At 56.3% G+C, this 19319-nt stretch overlaps 8 protein-coding genes across 8 annotated transcripts; 2 read left to right on the top strand and 6 right to left on the bottom strand.

Annotated features, from left to right (window-relative positions):
• Positions 1 to 112: 112 nt before the first annotated feature.
• BDY17DRAFT_285384 (uncharacterized protein) lies at positions 113 to 2527 on the bottom strand. Its single transcript, XM_033732111.1, has 2 exons — positions 1735 to 2527; positions 113 to 1683 (listed from the first exon to the last, which is right to left on the bottom strand). The coding sequence occupies exons 1-2, from the start codon at positions 2459 to 2461 to the stop codon at positions 314 to 316; spliced, it is 2097 nt and encodes a 698-aa protein (XP_033586571.1). The 5' UTR covers positions 2462 to 2527; the 3' UTR covers positions 113 to 313.
• A 273-nt stretch (positions 2528 to 2800) lies between these two features.
• Positions 2801 to 4510, top strand: BDY17DRAFT_229037 (transcriptional repressor TCF25-domain-containing protein; the record flags this gene model as incomplete). Its single annotated transcript, XM_033730186.1, has 1 exon — positions 2801 to 4510. A coding segment is annotated over one exon (1710 nt), but the record flags the coding sequence as incomplete, so codon positions are not given.
• Positions 4511 to 4945: 435 nt separating this feature from the next.
• BDY17DRAFT_326986 (cytochrome b5-like heme/steroid binding domain-containing protein) lies at positions 4946 to 5511 on the bottom strand (the record flags this gene model as incomplete). Its single annotated transcript, XM_033737599.1, has 2 exons — positions 4946 to 5187; positions 5268 to 5511. The coding sequence occupies 2 exons, from the start codon at positions 5509 to 5511 to the stop codon at positions 4946 to 4948; spliced, it is 486 nt and encodes a 161-aa protein (XP_033586569.1).
• Positions 5512 to 6271: 760 nt separating this feature from the next.
• BDY17DRAFT_29942 (uncharacterized protein) lies at positions 6272 to 7680 on the bottom strand. Its single transcript, XM_033733905.1, has 4 exons — positions 7219 to 7680; positions 6968 to 7153; positions 6825 to 6895; positions 6272 to 6759 (listed from the first exon to the last, which is right to left on the bottom strand). The coding sequence occupies exons 1-4, from the start codon at positions 7556 to 7558 to the stop codon at positions 6514 to 6516; spliced, it is 843 nt and encodes a 280-aa protein (XP_033586568.1). The 5' UTR covers positions 7559 to 7680; the 3' UTR covers positions 6272 to 6513.
• Positions 7681 to 8090: 410 nt separating this feature from the next.
• Positions 8091 to 9052, bottom strand: BDY17DRAFT_303036 (uncharacterized protein). The gene is made up of 2 exons (XM_033734506.1): positions 8180 to 9052; positions 8091 to 8113 (listed from the first exon to the last, which is right to left on the bottom strand). The coding sequence occupies exon 1, from the start codon at positions 9010 to 9012 to the stop codon at positions 8230 to 8232; it is 783 nt and encodes a 260-aa protein (XP_033586567.1). The 5' UTR covers positions 9013 to 9052; the 3' UTR covers positions 8091 to 8113; positions 8180 to 8229.
• BDY17DRAFT_303034 (uncharacterized protein) lies at positions 9053 to 10516 on the bottom strand. Its single transcript, XM_033734505.1, has 2 exons — positions 9617 to 10516; positions 9053 to 9565 (listed from the first exon to the last, which is right to left on the bottom strand). Exons 1-2 carry the CDS (start codon positions 10207 to 10209, stop codon positions 9145 to 9147), a joined length of 1014 nt encoding a protein of 337 aa, XP_033586566.1. The 5' UTR covers positions 10210 to 10516; the 3' UTR covers positions 9053 to 9144.
• Positions 10517 to 11630: 1114 nt separating this feature from the next.
• Positions 11631 to 14030, top strand: BDY17DRAFT_256235 (uncharacterized protein; the record flags this gene model as incomplete). The annotated part of the gene is made up of 2 exons (XM_033731591.1): positions 11631 to 13754; positions 13809 to 14030. The coding sequence occupies 2 exons, from the start codon at positions 11631 to 11633 to the stop codon at positions 14028 to 14030; spliced, it is 2346 nt and encodes a 781-aa protein (XP_033586565.1).
• A 410-nt stretch (positions 14031 to 14440) lies between these two features.
• BDY17DRAFT_29880 (uncharacterized protein) lies at positions 14441 to 18547 on the bottom strand. Its single transcript, XM_033733808.1, has 5 exons — positions 18216 to 18547; positions 17832 to 18036; positions 17493 to 17769; positions 15405 to 17435; positions 14441 to 15347 (listed from the first exon to the last, which is right to left on the bottom strand). The coding sequence occupies exons 1-5, from the start codon at positions 18416 to 18418 to the stop codon at positions 14851 to 14853; spliced, it is 3213 nt and encodes a 1070-aa protein (XP_033586564.1). The 5' UTR covers positions 18419 to 18547; the 3' UTR covers positions 14441 to 14850.
• Positions 18548 to 19319: the final 772 nt, after the last annotated feature.

The raw sequence follows: 19319 nt of genomic DNA, 5'->3' as shown, positions 1-19319 counted from the left end.
GCTGTTTGGGCGTTCTAAATGAACTTCACTAGAGTGAAGTTCACTTGTCGATGGCTCATGAATTATTTTCGAGCACACGTATGATCATTCTTGTTCACTGCGAAGCACAGTGAAGAAAATGAAGACGACGTGCCTGGGAACTAAGATAAGGTACATGGATTGTACAAGTTTCACATTGATTCCTATCGCCAACTGTCCGCTCTCCACCGCAACGCCAATAATCTGCGAACTGTACTATCCTCGCGGTGACCTCCAAACTCGATTGTATAAAGGAGAGCACATAATACATCTTCCACAAGATCCATCACCAGCCCTACAACTTGCTCTTCAGCCCATCGCTCTCATTCTTCCGGAACAGCGTCGCGCTGTCCGGGTAAGGGTCAATGTCCACCCTGTTCAACGGATTGAGATCATTCGCGCGGTAGAACATGTCCTCATAGACTTTGCCATCGTAGCGTCCCAAGCTCGAATCCAGCTGCCAATCCGGGAAGTCCCAGCTGTCCACCAAGCGCACGGCGTGCGGGCGAATCTCCTCCATGAGCGTCATCACCGCCTTCGAGCGGGCCAGCTGGATTTGACGCACCGTCGCCGCGGCGGAGGTGAAGAACTCCGCGCTCTCGGTCTCGAGCGTGTGCAGGGCGTAGAGGCGGAAGAGCTTGTGCAGGAGCGACAGCGTCTCCGGGTCGAGGTTGTTGTTGGTGGCGATGGTTTCGTGGAAGTTCTTCACTACCATGTACTGGCTGTGTGCCTTGCTGAGGCGGTAAAAGTCCACGAGCAGCGAGTTCCAGGTGCGCTTCTGCTCCTCACGGTGCTTGAGCGCTTCAAAGGTGAGGTAGGCGCTGCGCCAGGCAAAGGCGGAGACAATGTCTTCGTCCTTGCCGAGGATGTCGAAAGCGGCGCCTTGATCTTGGCGTTTGTGGTACCAAGAGAGAACGGCCGTGGTGTCGTTCGAGGGCTCTTGGCCTTGGAGTACGGAGCGTGCGGACTTCAACATGTAGCGTGCGACTTGCTGCGTGAGCATGTAGTTGTCGCCCTCCCAGGTAGCGGTGGGCAGGTAATCGGCGTACCAGGCGCCGATACCCCCAAAGGAGGAATATCCGTGACCGCCGCAGGCTCGGCGGCAGACCTCGAGACCTTCGGCTGCGACGGAAGATGCGAGCGACTTCAAACCACAAGACGTGGCGTGCAGATCGGCGAGGAGGTCAGACGAGCTTTGAGTCTCCTCGGGGCCGGTGCCGCGGGTGGTGTTGGAGTCAGAGGTCTTCTGGGCCATCTTCTTGTGATTTGCCTCATAAAGAGCTTGCATTCCTTTTCCGGTGAAGTGCAACGCGAATGTGGCCGCGAGGAGGGGCAGGAGGCGGATTTGAACCATGGTATAGTTGAGCACTTGATTCTCGCCCTTCTCCCACTCGGGGGCATCGCGATCTTGGAATTGCCTTCGCACAGCACAGTAGCGCGTGGCGATGGTGACACCGCGCGCCAGCACGCTACCAGCTTGCATGACAATGGTGCTTCGGATCCAAGTCAAGGTACCGTAGACCAGCGATGGCGATGAAGGACGCACATACTTGTTCGTCTTTGCGTCTACGGAGCTGAAGCGCGCCAACATGCTGATATGCGGGATTTTGACCTTGTTGAAGAGCAGATATCCGTTATCCATGGTATTGTAGCCAAATTTTGGACCTGTTTGGCATCAACAAAAAGTCATAATGTCAGGATGCGGTCGGTACTCACCAATGTCGCCCACGTGAACGCCCTCCAATGCTTGATGAGTCTTGAGGTCACGGATTTGCACCACAAATGGATGCGGACCGTAGCCCTTGCCATCAATGACGAGCTGTGCCATGACCACAGCATGATTCGCCGTTCGTCCGAGAGACCCAATCCACCATTTCGACGCGGTCAAGTGTGGAGAGTGCAGGGTAAAAGTTTTGTCGTCGCTGTTCCAGGTAGCGGTGGTCTCCAGGCCGCGCACGTTGCTTCCATGGCCAAGCTCTGTCTGGGCATAACATCCAATGATCTTGTAGGCCTGCGCAGGCTTGAAGAACTTTTCACGCTGCTCTTCACTACCTTGGTCTCTCAACGTGACCAAGAACATGTGCTCGTGCAGTCCATATGGCCCGGGCTCGGAGATCAAGAGCTCCGCAATCTTCTTCTCATCATCATCCAAGCCGTGTTTTACCGCGAGCTTTTGCAGAGCTTTTGCCCTTGCCAGAGCAGTCTCGAAACGGTCAATGCGGCCGGCGAAGTAGTTCTGGGACTTGTCGAAGACTTTGTCGTCTTGGAGTAGCTTCAAGATCTTCCTCTTCTTCTCCCGGGCCTCTTTGGTGAAGAGGAAGTTGGCAAGTTGATCCACGTTGACATTGCTGCTCTTGCGTTCTTGCTCCAAGAGCTCCGGACCGGTCGGAGAGGCGGGCTTAAGGTCCCGGACCCATTGAGGAGCGTTCTTCACAGCAGCCATGTTCGTATGGTTTGAATGATGGAGGTATGCAGGGGACAATGAACACTGCAGAGAGTTCGCCGAGCTATAAGAGGGCTGGAGGGAGTCGTTAGGTCATGGATGCGTGGAGTGACATCCTCGGTGCCTCGGTACTACTGCATCAGGTTAGGTTGATATTCGCGATGCGGCTCTGCGGGAGCTGCCGAGCGATCGGTACGTCACTTTGCAGACGGTGAGTGCTTTGGGATCGCCGACACTTTTCGTTGCGAGCCATGAGTGATGGATGACAGTTGCATTTCTCGACATTCTCTTCTTACGACATCTCCTCACGTCGCTGAATGACCGGCAGCTCCCTTCTCCATGTCGTCGCGAGCTTTACGCAAGGCCCAGCGAGAGCGCGAAGAGCAGGAACGGGCTCAGAAGCTGGAAGCAGAGGAGCAAGAGGAGAGCGAAGAAGAGAATAATGTCGCTACGCCAGCTGTGAGGAAAAGTGCGTTTGCACTGTTGGGAGAAGAGGAAGAAGAAGAGGAAGAGGATGGCGAGGACGGCGAAGTTTCAATAAGAGACAGTCACGTCTCTGACCAAAGTACAACCACCACCCACGAGGTGTCAAACTCCAAAAAGAAGAAAAAGAAAAAGAAGAAACCCAAGGCGACGAATACAATACCTCCGCCATCACAGGATGAAGAACTCGACGAAATCGACAAGGCTCTCAAACAACTCTCCACCAATGGCAACAGCTCCTTATCTGGATCCACGCATGCTGGCATTGATGCATCTACCGAAGAAACTGGCCAGCTTCTCGCCATCGACACCAACCATCTCCACTCCCAAAACGAAATGCGACATCTCTTTGGACGCACAGCCCTCGAGAATCAGGATGACGACGCACCTGCCCCTGAAGCGGCAAATGTAGGTGGCAACAGGCGGCAGCAGAGGAGAGTGCAACAGCTGGGTCTCGCCGAAGCTTTACGCAGACAACCAGGACAAGGGGGTCGGTCGAGCGGTCTCACGGCAGCTGCTTTACGCAGGAATATCTTCATCCAAGGCAAAGAAGAGTGGCCTGTCGCCCCTGGCGGCGGACTGGTGATGGAAATTGAGGAAAAGAGAGCCGATGGCACCATCCTCTACCGCTTCACACACAACCGCTTCTACCAGGACGTTCAAGCGCAGTTCCAAATGGCCGTTGAATCCATGGATCCCCAACGTCTCGTGACTTTGCTCCAACATAACCCATTCCACATCTCTACGCTCCTCCAGGTCTCCGAAATTGCAAAGCAAGAAGGCGATCACGCCACATCTGGCGACCTCCTCTCCCGTGCTCTCTTCTCATTCGGCAGATCTGTGCACAGCACCTTTGCGAAGACATTAGCAGCCGGCAAAGCTCGACTGGACTTTCGACGGATGGAGAACAGAGAGTTCTGGCTTGCGAGTTGGCGATATATGCAGAATCTGTCTAGACGTGCTTTGTGGCGGACGGTCTACGAGTGGAGTAGACTCCTACTGTCCCTCGCACCGGAAGATGATCCCTACGGAATGCTGTGGGTATGGGATCAGTACGCTTTACGAGCCAGAGAGGATCTAGATTTCCTGAATACTGCTCGCAGCTCAGTTTTCAAGGAGCGAGTGAAGACCCTTCCGAACGTTCAAATCAGCCAAGGGCTTGCCGAATATCGTGCAGGGAATAAAGGCAAAGGGCAGCAGGCACTTTTCAGCGCCTTTGGTCGATTTCCCTGGGTTGTGGCGAGGTTGATGCACGAGCTGGATATACAGCCACCGCCTGGCATATGGGGCAAAGAACCAAGGACGGACAAGGAGAAGCTGGATTGCGAACTCTACGCGACTAGAGCCAAGGATATCTGGAAGACACCGGAAAACTCCGCTCTCCTGCTTGAGATCGCTTCAGCTTTACCTCCTGATACTCCACCGGCGAAGATCGATGACACGCCAATCGAGGAAAACCTAGCGAGGCATGTACTTCTCTCGGACACGCCTGCGTTGATTGCGTTGATTCCCAGACGCTACACCACTGCACTGCAGTCGTCTTCCGACCCTCTCCCTCCGCAAGATTCGTACCCGTCATATCTGTCCAACAGTCTCAACCGTGGCTCCTCATCTAGAGCTGCCGGAGCAGATACCGCGGCTGACAGCCTTCGTGAGCTGCACGGGTTGTACGGCTACTTTGCCAGCTTGTTTCCATGGTTCAATCGTGATGGAACCGGCGGTCAAGTCCCCGACATGAACGAGGAGGAGATTGCCCGTCGTATCCAGGAGAGCGGGGTCGACGGGGCTGTGATTGCGCAGCGGACACAGCGTATGATGGAGCTGCAGAATCAATTGCGAGGCGGTTTCGGCCTCGATGCGTTTGATTACGAAGCCGGCGAGGAAATGCGAGATGGTGTGGATGAGGACCTGGAGGATGGTGGCGTGCATGCCCGAGTTGAAGACGCCGAAGATGCCGGTGACTGATTGCATAGTCCAGCGATACCCGCGAATGCAATGCGATCATTCGCCGTGGTATCCGAGCGGCCGCAATCCGATATAAGCGGGCACAAATCTGTTCGCCGTTCCGTCTGTTCGCCCGACTCTGAAGTTCACTGCAACGCCGTTCCAGATCTTGCGGTCGTGAAAAGACCACCACTGCCAGCTGCAATTGTGCCCGGCGAAGCTTTGCATAATTTGCTTCCCACCGGGGTGCTGATTGATGTAGTCGGTGCAGTCGAGAACAATCTCGTCAACCACAATGACTGTCGGGGCTGATATCAGCTCTGTTGCGTGTAGACCGTTCAGCGAGCCGACGCGTGGTCATGCTGTTGAAGGTGCGTACAGAGTCTGTTTCCTTCCTTGCCATCGTGTTTCTTCACCTCGGTCGCGGAGATGTACGTCAAGTCCTTGTCTGCAGTCTTCTTGGGAGCGATGGGATAGACAGCTGGTTTGTGGCCTTCAGCGTTTGAGGATGAGTCTCTTCGAGACGTCGCGGTCTGGTGGACTGAGCCCCTACGCTCGACTTCGACTCGGCTGGCAACCTTGTGCAGCTCATTTGCTGCGCAGTCGCGGTGTAGCCAGGGCATATTTGAGACCATGAAGACAACCCTGCGGTCAAATCCTGGTTCCCTCGCGTGTTCAATACCACCTACGGCGAATGTTTGAAGGAGATAGATATTGTATCGAGTGTCTCTAATCGAGCGAAACCAATACTTTGGCGCTCAAACCGGTGAGAGTCGTTATCGCTTTATAGCGATCAGCCGCTTCTGCGAATGCTACAGTACTACATCACAGGGATCGTCCCCAGCATTCGCCAAGAGCATCAGCTGCTTCAATGTCCGTCCAAGACCCCGAAACTACGGCTCCGAATTCGCCGGAAGGCCCCGGAGCTTCGGTGCGCGCTGATCCCGCATCTACGGGCGCTGGTGTTGATCTATCGTCTATACGTCTCCCGTTCACAGTCATTCTCCGATGTTGTATGGCAATGTTTGAATGCAAGAGGATCCATGCCAGTATCTGGGCATCTACTACAACCCCAGCATGACAGCGCGGTGATTGTACGAAATATCCTCCTCGCAAGGCTGCACGAGGAGGGAAGCAAGTAAGCTCCCACTTTGGGTAATGAAAGCGACCGCCGCGACTCCCCGACGCCGACTTTGGGTGACATCAAGCGACGAGCCGGCGTCTTTGCGGGCCGCAAAGTTCCGCCTTATCTCAGCGACTGCGGAGGGCTGATGAGCCTGGAGAGTGTCGCGACAGGCCGTCTTTCTCACCAATCACATGATCAGTGTTCGTTGCGATGAACACGAGCGTCAGCGTCCAGCAGTCCGACGACACAATTTCACTCTTCGCCCTGACTTGACGCTCCGCAACGGCCGGTAGTTCGCCGCGTCAACGTTCCCCAACTCCTGCCGCCCCCGTACGGATTTCAACGTTCTAGCCACATTGTCTTGTGAAGACTTCAAGTCAAGCCCGCACTCGCCTGAGCTTGAAGACCCAATCATTCGTGGAACTACGGCCGGGCCTACTTAATCAATGGCGATTGGTACGCTCAATCGCAGGTCATTTGGCCGTCCCACCACATCACGTCATCCAAGCTCATGGACGGTGTTGTTTGGAAGCTCCAAGGGCCTGCCTCGCCCCTCAAGCTCCGGCCGCAACTGGTCGTTCTCTAGTTCTGCCGTACGTTGATCATGACTCCGCCAATTCTCCTGCTCTTCTGGAGTATCCTGATATAGTTTGGCAGTCGTGGAGCGTTGGCTCCGGGCATGTTTGTTCGTCCTGCGCAGGCGGATGAACCAAATGGTGGCCGCTACTACAAGAATCACGACAACCTGACAACAGAGAAGCAGTCAGCTGTTTATGTTGATGGCTTGCATGATGTGAAAACGACACTTACAGGGACAGCCACGCCGACCCCAATCTTAGCCGAATCCGACAGGCCTGATTGCGATGGGGGAGCATTCGGATCTGTTGCTGGATTGGTTGAGATTGTCCCAACGCTGGAAGTGCTCGACGTCGCTGAAGTCGCCGAGGACGTACCACCTGTCGTAGTCGATGACGTGGGTGCAGCGCTCGACGGGATAAGTGCAACAGGAGATGCGAGTTGGAATCGTGTCGCGGCGGAACAGCAATCGCGCTGGCTGAGGCTCACGGTGTTGTTGTGACAGCAGTAGTTGAGAAGATTGTCCGTGCAAGCCCAGATGTATGCAAAGGTGGTTGCGTCGGCTTTGGCATTGCATGAGCGTGGTGAATGGAGGCATCGCAGGCGCAAGAGGACGAAGGAGACTTACATGCGGTGCACTCTTCGTCGCACCCTTGGAAGGCCGCGTTGTTGCATGTGGGAGTCTGATACAGGCCGGTGAAGTTGTACGGCCCCGGATCAGCCTTGCCGGGAAAGTAGGTGACGGAGCCATTCGCGTGGTTGTTTTTGTCGCGGCAGAGTCCGTTGCTCTCGCAGTACTGGGTCTCATCGCAGCAGAAGTTGACTCCCGGGCACGGGACGTACGTCGTGGCTACGGCGCCTGAGCGGTAGTAGCAAGTCGCATTTGCTAGGGGCATGCTAGATGATAACAAGCAAAGGAGCGCAAGGACGCAAAGACGCTGGGGACGATTATCTGCCCTGGACCGCATTTTGATGACGAGGGATGGAGACCAAGACCAAGAGAAGCATTCATTACTTTTCTATGCCGTGAAGGGGGTCCTCAGCCTCAACTAATCACCTACCCTATAGAGATTCAAAGCGCTGCTCAGCCCTGTGCAAGCGTGCTCAGTAATCATTAGGGCATGCGAATGCGACGTGCCCCCGGTCGGCGGCTGCTAATTGGCGGGCAAAGTATGCGAGTGCGAGTTCTTCATTGCTGCGCCGCCTTGATTCCATGCCGCAGCCGCAGCAGAGAACATACATGATCGAGCGAGCCGCCACCGTATGTGCAGAAGGCATCGCCAGGCTGGGATGGATTGTGAAAGAAGACGCTGATTGTGACTGGCGAAGAGGACAAGATCTAGCCGCTGGGACGTGTGAAGAGGCTGACGGGGGACATGGGGCCAGGCGAGTAAGGTCTTGCCCGATGTAGGGCACTGGCATGTTTTTGGAGGATTTGGAGGGAGTAGTGGAGGCTGTGAGGGGTGGCTTGGTTTGGACTATGGATATGATGGAGGAGAAAGACAAAACATATGAAGCATGTGGTATTGGTACATTGATCGAGCTACGACGAAGATGGTGACACCCATCTAATTGATTCCTCCGAACAGACCATTGAAGCGTGATGAACGACAAGATGGCAACGCCCCATCGAACTGCCTCATCCGAACAGAGAGCTGAAGCTCGAGGAACGACGAGACGAGCCTCGCCTCGACTCTGAGGTTGAGCCTGAGCGCGACGCAGCGATCGACCCGAGACGCTGTGGCCCCCACTCACCATCCGCACCTTTGTCAGGGTACGCCGACCCGAGCGCATCAAGCACCTCGCGCCCCTTCTCCTGCACAGCATACGAACGAGCATAGTCGATCACGTCAGCCTTGTCATCGTCGCTCGTTCGGCTTGCCCTTACCCAGTCTTGGTACTCGCCGTGGGACAGGTAGGCCCTGAGCTGCGAGCGGAATCTGTAGATGCAGTATTTGCTGCAAGCGATGAGGTCGGGCATGCGCGGGAGGCCGGGCCAGCCACGCTGAGACTCGGTGATGGCGAGGGCGAGGATGTGGAATCGATCGCCGTGCTTGTCCCTGTCTTGTGCGTTGAGTGGAGAGTAGCTGGCGTGCGACTTGTACGTCTGCATTGCGCTGAAGGCATCGAAGATTGTCGTGGGCGGATTGTTGCCAGGGTGCCTCCACACCCTTTGCGACGACATGGTGAGGGAAGGTTGACGTGGCGTGAGAAAAGGAGACTGGACGAGCGACATGGACTCTGCATATATACATTCTCGAGACAAAGTGAATAATGGATTGTTTGGGGGGCTATAATTGGCACAAAGACTTGCAGTGAAGTACAAGAGAGTGAAGAGTTGACGGTGAAGAACAATAGAGCAAGGCATGACAAAGCCACGAGGGCGAAGGAGATGGAAAGAGTGAATAGGAACAAAGAACATTCACCATGGTGGAAGGACAATGCACCACACAGAACGTCCATACCCTCATTCGCACAATAACCCGTGAATCTCAGCCTTCATCACTCACTCGTATCTTGAATCCCACCCGGGTCAATGTCCGTCCAATTCACACTAGTCATTCTCATGCTTCATCACTCTAGCATCGTGCTTCTCCCCGGGCGTCTCCAAGTGCAACCTCGAACTTGACAGATCCTGCACCGTAGCCCCCGTATTCTTCTTCGTAGTACTCAACACAGCGGGATATTGGTCCCGGAACTTCTTCATCGCAATTCCTTGCTCGGCCGTGGCTTTGTTGGTCTTGTCGGGCGGAGAGAGGTAAGGCTGCTGCCACTTGAGCTGGAGTTGTTTTTGTTGCCGTTGTTGTTGCTCTTGTTGCTGTTCTTGATGTTGCTGTTGCAGCTGCTGCTGTTGCTGACACTGTTCCTTCTGCTTCTTGAGCTGCTCATATTTCCGGTACTCGGGATTGCCTGCGAGGATGTTATTACTGTCATGGTGGAGCATCATCAGGGTCATTGCCGCCGAAGTCTCCTCTCTGCTAACCATCAGGACAGTGTCAGAATCGAAGCCTGAGGGAAGCACACACCTCTTCTCAGCCATGCGTTTGAGCTGGGCCTGAGTCTCCGCCGACTCCTCCACCTGCTTCTTCCTCTCCTGAAGCTGGGCAATTTCCTCTGCTGTCTTTGAACCGTCAAGCAAACCCTGGCCGCACGAGTCAATGAGGTCCTTCACGGCATTGCCCACGCTACCATCGTGGCGCCTCACGAGAGTCTTCATTATGTGTGCACTCTCAACCCGCAAGGCCAGCAGGGTGTGCGCAGCCTCGCGATCCTCAACAGTGACCTGAGCGCGGGGGACAGCAGCAGCCTCGCGGCTCCTCTGGGCAGAAGCAATGCGCTGAGCCATTCCAGTGCTCTGCATCAGCTGTGCCTCGTCAGCGGCGCTTTCGTTCATTGTACGGATGAAGTCGTCCATAGGGTGGGCGTCCACTTTCTCCTTTTCTTTGTTCGAAGGATTTTCTTTGAAGTTCAACGTTCCCCTGCTCAACATCAACAGGCCCTCAGCAGCGGCGATCTCATTCCGGGTATACGTGCGCTCTGCGTGGTGGGAAATGGGGGCTGGACGTGGGATGGGCTGCAGAGGCTTGCCCTTGATGTCGGCTGGCCCGACCCCTAGCATAAGCAACCCCTCCGCTGCGGCGATTTCATCGCGGGAGAAATTTGGCTGGGAGGCGGCGGGTGTCGTCCTTCCCGTGCTGAGAGAAGGTGTGGATTGACGAGATGACTTTCCATTCTTTCCAAGACCGAGCAGTGCTTCAGCCTCGGCAAGGCGAGCAGTAGTGGGGGAGGGAGCCGTTGGAAAGGGCACTCGGGCTGTGTCGTTTGAGGAGAGGGTGGAAGTGCTCAGGCGACGAGGAGTGCCCTTGACTCCCGAATTGTGCAACTCCTCGGAGCCGGTGAGATCGATGACAGTGCGACGGACAGGTGGTGACACGAATGCTGGAGTGCGGTTGTCCGGAGTCAGGAGTGTCTTGCGTGAGCGCCAGATTTCATATTCACATTGGGCACGGCGAGTGCACCTGCCGTGCTGGAGACAGATGCTGGGCCGCGGACTGGGGTGTAGTTGTACGGGGTCAGCAGAGAGCTGATGCGGCATTTAGCAACGCCCATCTCACCCGAGTTGAGCAACGCCTCGTTCCCGGCGAGCTCATCGACGGGAAGCTGATGGGTGTTGTTGCCTGAATCCTTGCTTGGAGACTGGGTTCGAGGACGTTTGCGGCCACCGCCTGCAGTCTTTGAAGGCTCCATTCAGACCGGATGAGACGAGGCTGATGCGGGACTCAGAGATGTTTGCAAACACGCGGTGCGATGGTGTGGTGACAGGAGGGCGCAGATGGAGCAGCTCAGAGAAAGTTTTTCGGGCGGTGTTATTGCTATGACATGTTGTGCGACGTCCAGGCGACTTGCAAACGGCCGCATGAAGAAGGAGCGAGATTGAGTTCAGACGGCTGCCTGTGCTCGAGCATTCACAGAAGAGAATCAAGAAAATCATTCAATGATGAGGAACGTGACTAACGAAACGATGAGACTCGCATCCAACCTACATCAAACATCGTCCGCAATTTGTACAGACTCGTGCAATGAGATGTAACCTCTGCTGATTCCCAAGCTCTCCTCGCTCCCAAGACGGCAGCATCAAGACCAGGCGCCCAGCCATGGGTGGAAGTTCGTTCATCTATGCGCAGCGCGAAAACAGGCCTCTCACGGAAAAGAGAAGGAAGTCTGTCAATCAGTAATGTGTAAAGCTGGCACGGTTTAATGTAGATGAAGAAGAAAGAAAGGGAAGCGGAGGCGGAAGAGATGAAGTCGAATTGAATTCCCACCATCGCCGCACAGACCAGGCTTGGCAAGGGTCGGGGGGTGTTGGTGGACGACGAAGCTACGTTGCCAAAAAGTTGCCCATCACCTCGTCCCATCCCACCATCTCTCTCGCCTCTTCTGCCTGTTCAGCACTCGCACCATTCCGCCGGTGGAAAGAGAGACATATCATCCGCATGATTCACCAATAACCTCCCCCTCACCCCTGAAAACCCACCCATCATGGACTACGACGCGCTCAAGGAGCAATGGTCCGACATTGAAGATCGAGACGGCATTCGCCTGTCATGGAACACCTTTCCCTCCTCGCGCATGGAAGCGAGTCGTCTCGTCGTCCCCATCGGCGCCCTCTACACCCCGCTCAAAGAAAAGACCGATGGCACCCCTCTACTCCAATACGAGCCCGTCACATGCAAACCCCCCTGTCGAGCCGTCTTGAACCCATACTGCCAGGTCGACATGCGTGCGCGCATCTGGATCTGCCCGTTCTGTCTGCAACGAAACAACCTCCCACCACATTACAAGGACATCTCCGAGCAGCAGATCCCGCCGGAACTCCATCGAGACAGCACAACCATTGAGTACAAGCTGTCCCGACCCGCTCCCACCCCGCCCATCTTTGTCTTCGTCGTCGACACTTGCCAAGAGGAGGACTCGTTGAAGGCGCTCAAGGACAGCATCATCATGGCGTTGGGCATGCTGCCGCCTCACGCCCTGGTGGGTCTCATCACCTTCGGCACCATGGCCCACGTTCACGAGCTCGGCTACACCGAGTGTGCAAAGTCCTACGTCTTCCGAGGAAGCAAAGAGTACGCGGCCAAGCAGGTGCAAGAGATGTTGGGTTTGGCGACGGCCGCGGGTGCAAGACCGGGGATGCAGCCACAGCCCCAACCCGGCAGACCCGCTCCACTACCGACCATGGGAGGCGCACAAGCTCGATTCCTGCTCCCTGTGGAGCAATGCGAATTCCAACTCACCAACATTTTGGAAAATCTCCAAAGAGATCCGTGGCCCGTGGCCAACGACAAGCGTGCTGTGCGTTGCACGGGCGTTGCGCTTGCAGTCGCCGTGGGAATGCTCGAATCCAGCTTCCAGAACTCTGGAGCTCGCATTATGCTGTTTGCTGGCGGCCCGGCGACCGAAGGTCCTGGCCACGTGGTCAGCGCCGAGTTGAAGGAACAGATCCGCTCCCATCACGACATCGATCGAGACAACATCAAGTACTACAAGAAGGCCTTGAAGTTCTACGACACGCTCTCGAAGCGCACCGCTCACAACGGGCATATCGTTGATATCTTTGCCGGCTGTCTCGACCAAGTCGGTTTGCTGGAAATGAAGGGCTTGGCCAATAGCACCGGCGGCCACATGATCCTGACCGACTCCTTTACCTCCTCCATGTACAAGCAGTCGTTTGCCAAGATCTTCGACACTGATGCCGAAGGAAACCTTGCAATGGGATTCAATGCCAGTCTCGAAGTGCTCACCACCAAGGAGCTCAAAGTCACCGGCCTCATTGGCCATGCTGTCTCGCTGAACAAAAAGTCCGCTTCCGTCGGCGAGACAGAATGCGGTATCGGCAACACCTGCAGCTGGAAGATGTGCGCTATCGACCCTGCCTCTTCATACGGCGTATATTTTGAAATCGCCGGCCAAGGCGGCCCACAGGCATCAGCCATGCAACAAGGACCGCAAAAGGGCATGATTCAGTTCCTCACCTACTACCAACACAGCGGGGGCCAGTACCACCTCCGTGTGACCACCGTCGCACGCAACATGTCCGGCCCCTCTGGCGACCCCGCCATCGCGCAGTCCTTCGATCAAGAAGCCGCCGCAGTCCTCATGAGCCGCATCGCCGTCTTCAAAGCAGAAGTGGACGACGGGCCCGATGTCCTCCGCTGGGTCGATCGCATGCTCATCCGACTCTGCTCGCGCTTCGCCGAATACCGCAAAGACGACCCTACGTCCTTCCGGCTGGAAAAGAATTTCACCCTCTACCCGCAATTCATGTTCCATCTGCGCCGCTCACAATTCCTGCAAGTCTTCAACAACTCGCCCGACGAAACGGCGTTTTACCGCCACATCCTCAACCACGAAGACGTGTCGAACAGCCTGATCATGATCCAGCCGACGCTCGACAGTTACACCTTTGACCAGGATGGCGCCGTCCCCGTCCTGCTCGACTCGACCAGCATCCAGCCGCAGACCATCCTCCTCCTCGACTCCTTCTTCCACATCCTCATCTTCCACGGCGAGACCATGGCCGAGTGGCGCAAAGCCGGATACCAGGACATGGAAGGCTACGAGAACTTCAAAGAGCTCCTCGAGGCGCCGAAAGAAGACGCGCGCGTACGTTGCCCTGCATCTTCCCATTTTGTATCTCATACTAACACACGCCCGCAGGAACTCATCCAAGACCGCTTCCCCCTCCCGCGCTTCATCGTGTGCGACGCCGGCGGCTCCCAGGCCCGCTTCCTGCTCGCCAAGCTCAACCCGTCGACCACGCATACCACCGGCTCGTACGGCGGGGTCAGCCAGACGGCGCAGACGATTTTCACGGACGACGTCAGTTTGCAGACGTTTATGGACCATTTGATGAAGTTGGCGGTGAGCGGGACGAGCTAGATGCCTTTGCTTGGGGGATGCTTGATGGAGAGGCAACAGGAACAGAGCGTTGGCGTTTCATGATGGAAGTTGATATGCGGTATGATAGAGTGGTTTGATTAGTATGCTGCCAATCGAGAGTCTCATTACAGACTTTGAGGATGCTGCAAGAGAGATTGTCACCAAGTTGACCGTCATCTTGAGACGGGTCCTTTCTGCTTTGTTTGTCTTTTTACTTTTTTGGGCTGATACATCGACTACCTCTCTGAAGATATCAGCTACGAATCACCCACTTCTTTGCTCCACTTCCGCCTGCTTCCCCCAGCCTCCGTCTTCATCTCCATCTTCGCCTCTACTGTCTCATCTCCACCTCATCTCTCCACTTCCATTCCACATGAACTCTCAACACCCAGCTCTCCTCTCCTGTTCCCTTTCCACCTCGCCTCATGACATCAACACACTCTCCCGCCATCAGCACGAAAAATAAACAGCCAATTCCTCTCGGCCCCCATCTGCGCTTCTCGCGCGGTGTTGCGTTCCTCTGGCGAACAATTTGGTGCGCTCGATAGACTGAACGCAACGATGATGGCCTCTGTCTTCGATAGATAGTGCCTGCCGAACCGCAGCAGGGCGATAATTCCCTGCGAGTCGCGCGTTCCGCGGATTCGGTCTCGGACACGCCTTGACTTCTCACAGCCCGGCAATAGGGGTAAAAAGTTGCGCCGAGATAGGATGGTGGGAATGGCGCCCACGCTCTGTTCCCTCGTCCGAAGAATAAGGAGATCCAAAAGGCGCAAAAAGCAGCAATAATAATAGAAACCCGCCTCTTTCCACCCCCCTCTCATCCGCTCCCATCGCCCTGCCCTTGTCCTTGCTGCCCACCCGGCATTCCAGGACTAGGCTGCATAGGAGCAGAGTACTGCTGCCGCGGCGTCATATGCGGATACCCTCCCGCGCCGCCGCCGCTCGACATCTGCCTTTGCTGCATGTGGTACGGGTAGCCTTGGCCGGGGCCGGCGCTATAAGGCTGCTGCTGCTGCTGTTGCGGCGGCATCATGCCGCCCGGCTGGAAGCCTTGGTGCGAGCCGCTATGCTGCATCATGTGGCCGCGTGGACTGCCGGCGTAGCCGGGGTGTTGAATGTGGCCGGGCATGTTTTGTTGCTGTTGCTGGGGCGGCATGGGGGAGTAGGGCTGGCCGCCCGGTTGCGGAGCGTGCATGTAGGGTGATGGGGTGGAGCCTTGTTGAATCATCGGCATGCCTCCCTGCATCATTTGAGTGTTGAAGGGAGGACCGCCGCCTGGGCCGCGAGGCGGGTATTGTCCGGGCATGGGAGCCACTGTGGATGATATTAGCAAAGCACACGTAGCAGTCGTTCAGACAAGGGACAGCCTACTCTGATTATGCTGCATATTCGGCTGCATCATCATCATCTGCTGCTGAGGCGGAGGGTTCAGCTGGCGGTATGACATATTTGGACTCATCCCGTATCCCTGCATCTGCTGTCCGCCGTACGGCGGCATCGACATGCCGGGCATTTGTCCGTTGAACGAGACTTGAGCATGTGGGAATCGGGGCGAGCTTTGTACCGACCCGTTCGGCCCAAATTGCTGCATTCTAGGATCGTACATTTGTGGTCCTTGCGGCGGCGGTGGCATGTAGCCTTGTCGAGATGGGGTAGACATGGGGGTTCCTTGAAGATGCGGTGGTAATTGATGTTGATGCGGCATGTGAGCATTGGGATTAGGCGTGTGCATCGGAGACGGACCCGTGCTCATTCCCTGATTCTTGACGAGGGAGTCTTTGTAGGAAGCATTGACGTTTGCCTCGGAATATGGCCAGGTCGGAGGAGTCTGGTATGGTTTGGGTAAGCCGCCGTTGGCCGCATTGGCCTTGCGCTGCTCATTCGTGTAGTCAGCTTCGAGTGCACGCTTGACAGGGCGTTGCCTGTCCCCAATGTCCTTCCTTTCCGCCGCAGCGATCGCCTTCTTATCCTTGGCGAAGAAACTCGCTGGCGCCTTGATATTCCGTTCCGAAACCTGGGAGCGATCCATGCTGCTTTGCGCGGTACGACCAGGGCTGGGCGAGGGCCCAGCAGGTGCAAAAGTGTTCGCGGCTGGCCGGAACTCGAATGCTTTCACATTCAGCTTGGTTGCCGCGGTGGGACTCAGTGGATTTTCACCGGGTGCGGTCGCCGGACCTGTGGGAATGCGTAGATCAGACGGAGCTTGCGTGGATCGAGGGTAGGCCCGGTTGGCGCCTGTCGCTGCGCTTGGCGGGGCAACGTTTTTGCTGGGGACCTGTTGCACATTCACTCCTCGCAAGTTCTGCATCACACGTGCTCGAGAGCTTTGTTGCTGGCTGAAGGATGAGCGTGCTTCGGCGGGAGCCGGTGAAGGCGGAGCGGCCTGCGACGAGGCCGACGGCACTGGTGAAGTAGCCGCTGCAACCTTCTGAGCCTCTCGCTCCTTGACCTTCACTTCTTCCTGCTTCGCCGCCTCTTCCGCTCGATGTTGGATCTCAATCTGTTTGTGCGGATCCTTGGCCAGGATCGGGACGAGATCATCAGGAACGCGACTGCGAATCTTGAAGTTTTCCGCAAACTTTTTCAAATCATTGAGCCTCACATTCCGCTCAGCGCGCGCCGTTGAACGCCGAGCTTCTGCCGTCATCCGTGCGCGCAACTTCTGGTCGTTGGCGAACTGCTTAAAGGCATCTGCAGCATTCCGCACATGGTCTTCCGCGCTCTTCTCGCCTGCTTTCTTGGAACTCTCGGCTGTTGATGGGGGCGGGCTGGCCACGCTCTCCGTGGCGGCAGGAGTCTGTTCTCCAGAAGTGGTGCTGGGTTCGGTGGTGGTGAACGACTCCAGCACTTCCTCCGATGTAGATGGAGGGGGCGGGCTGGGTTTCGCAAGGGAGCTGGCGATGATGGCGGGATCGAAGGGGGCGCCAGGCACGGTTGGTGCGGAAGTGATGGGTCGTTTTGACGGGGGGACGTAAGCATTGAGGCTCCGCTTCGGTAGTGTCGCTGAATCACGTTTGACTCCCGAATACTTCTCCTCTTCATCAAGCCCGTCGGCGCCATCAGCATCTCGTTGCCGCTCTTCAGCTACGTGATCGTTGACAGGCGCGGATCCTTCAATCTCGCGTGCTATGCGGGCAGCTTCCGCCTCTCGAATTTTGTACAGCGGATTCGTGGTGTCAATGGCAGTGGTGTAGAAGCTCTCGTCATACGTCGACTCCACGCCATACATGCGCTCATTGACGGCGAATTGATCCCAGCCCGTCGCGCTCGAGTCTCCGAGGGATAGGTCGACGTTGGAGTCGAGGTCGGGTTCCCACCGTTGCAGCTCGCGTGCGCCACGCGGCATTGTGGGATCCCTACCGGAGATTTCGGTATCGGTGCGGAAGGAGGAGGATGCAGAGCCTGGACAAGCTGTGTTAGCGAATCGCGCAAATCAAAAAAGGATGTACAGTAACATACCATTTTGCATGGGCGCAGCAGCAGCTGCGAGCACCACATTACTCACAGCCAGACTGGCCATATCGTCGGCATCGAACGACATGGCGTGGTCCTCGCCCACACCGCCATACTCTTGTGACAGCTCGGTGTTGCCGTTGGCCTGCTGGTGGGTTGGAGCGCGTGTCTGCTTCACCATCTTGAGGAGATATTGATGAGTAGAGTTGGACTCGAAAGATCCCCCACTGAAGATGCCGGTGAATTGCGCGCCATCCTTCAGGGTGAGAGTTGCATCGTGACCCTACAAACAGTGATTAGTCCGCATTCAATGCAAAGTACATGCAGAGGGGGTGCTACACTTACGATGAAGCTAGACAGGATGAATAATGCGCGATCGTGAGCATGCTTCTCGGCATGTGGATTTGCTGCGCTCTTGCCGGGGGTGCGGGCGTTTGTGGGCAGTTTGGGAAGTGGCTTTTCCGTGCCATTGGGAGTGTGTGTGGATGCACGCTGCGTGATGGGGTTTGTACCCTGCCAGGCTCGGGGGAGGGGAGCAGATGCTTGTTTGCTGGAGGAGAGGATGTCAGCGAGAGTTCAATGGTCAGGTAGTCGGAGTGTCGCTGTCAGATGGGTAGGATAGTGAGAGGGAGATGTGGCAATAAGATCGGCTTCGAGAGAGGATTGCAATGGCAGCAGTGCGAGGGTGAGGGGGGAGGGTGTGAAAGGGAGGCAGAAGGCAGGACTCACTCTTTCTGACCGTCTACAGGACTGGCGGCATGGTTGCGAGCGGCGTCCAGAGCCTTTCCGTTGTTGTTGTTGCTGCTGCTACTCTTTCCTGGCGCTTGCTGTGACTGTTTGGCCCCATTCTCCGTTGGCGTGGTGGTGGACTTGTCGGCGTCGGAGCCATTCACTGCCGCGGCAGACATGTCTGCAACATAAGAAATGGGCATAGGCGAAGCGGGAGGTAAGAAGGGTAGCGGTGGGATGAGCTAGGGAGCGCGATCGAGTGTCGACAGTGCGCAAGAGGGTCGGAGGTGGCAGTTGGGAAGCAGAGTAGCTCTTCGCGAAGCTCGTCTGGCTTGTGCAGCTCGGAGGGTGATCGAAGCAGTACAGTGGTGTGCAGTGCTGGGGAAGAGAAAGGAGTGGGGGGAAAAGAAAAGGGCGCCGTGCGGCCTCGAGCGAAATGGTGGGTGAACTCGCAGGCCAAGATGGACTGGAGTGGTGGTGTCGGTGGGAGTGGTTGGAAAGGTCACTCGGACTGCCCGTTATGGATTTGGGTCGGGACGGGTTGTGCTGTGTACCGTACCCTGCCCTGCCCGCCGTGCTGTCGGGGTCTGTGCGCACGGGCGAAAGCGCGATGCCCGACGACTGGAGGAGGAAGGCGTGACTGTCCAGACGGGTGGAGGAGATGGGGAAGTCGTCGAGGTCGGGGGAAATGGAGGGTCAAAATACGCGAAGGAGGCCGCGGGAAGCCTCGACACAATTGAAGGGTGTCGGAGAAAAGCGAGGGACAGCGTGCCATCGCCTCGCGACTCGTCTCAGATCGCCCAAAAGCCCAAACGCCGCCGGCACGTGAGCAGGGGATGGATGCCTCAGGAGTCCACGCCGGGTTTGGCTGTGCAGCACCAATCCTCTCCACCCACTTTGCGACACATTGCAGCTGTCATTTGTTTCACGTCTAAATATCTCTTCCCACCACTCCACTATGCCTTTTCTTGCAGAGTGCAACACCTTTCTCTCTCTGGGCTGCTCGTCAATTCACGGCGGATCATTTTAGCCTCCCACGCTCGGTTGGTTCGGGACAAGCCACTCCCGAAGAGCTTAAACCCGCCCGCGTCTCTCCTAGGAATC

This window comes from Neohortaea acidophila, assembly GCF_010093505.1.
Source record: "Neohortaea acidophila strain CBS 113389 unplaced genomic scaffold BDY17scaffold_10, whole genome shotgun sequence".
NCBI classification, from domain to species: domain Eukaryota; kingdom Fungi; phylum Ascomycota; class Dothideomycetes; order Mycosphaerellales; family Teratosphaeriaceae; genus Neohortaea; species Neohortaea acidophila.
Note: the sequence above shows the minus strand (reverse complement) of the source record. Positions and strands in the feature narration are given on the sequence as shown.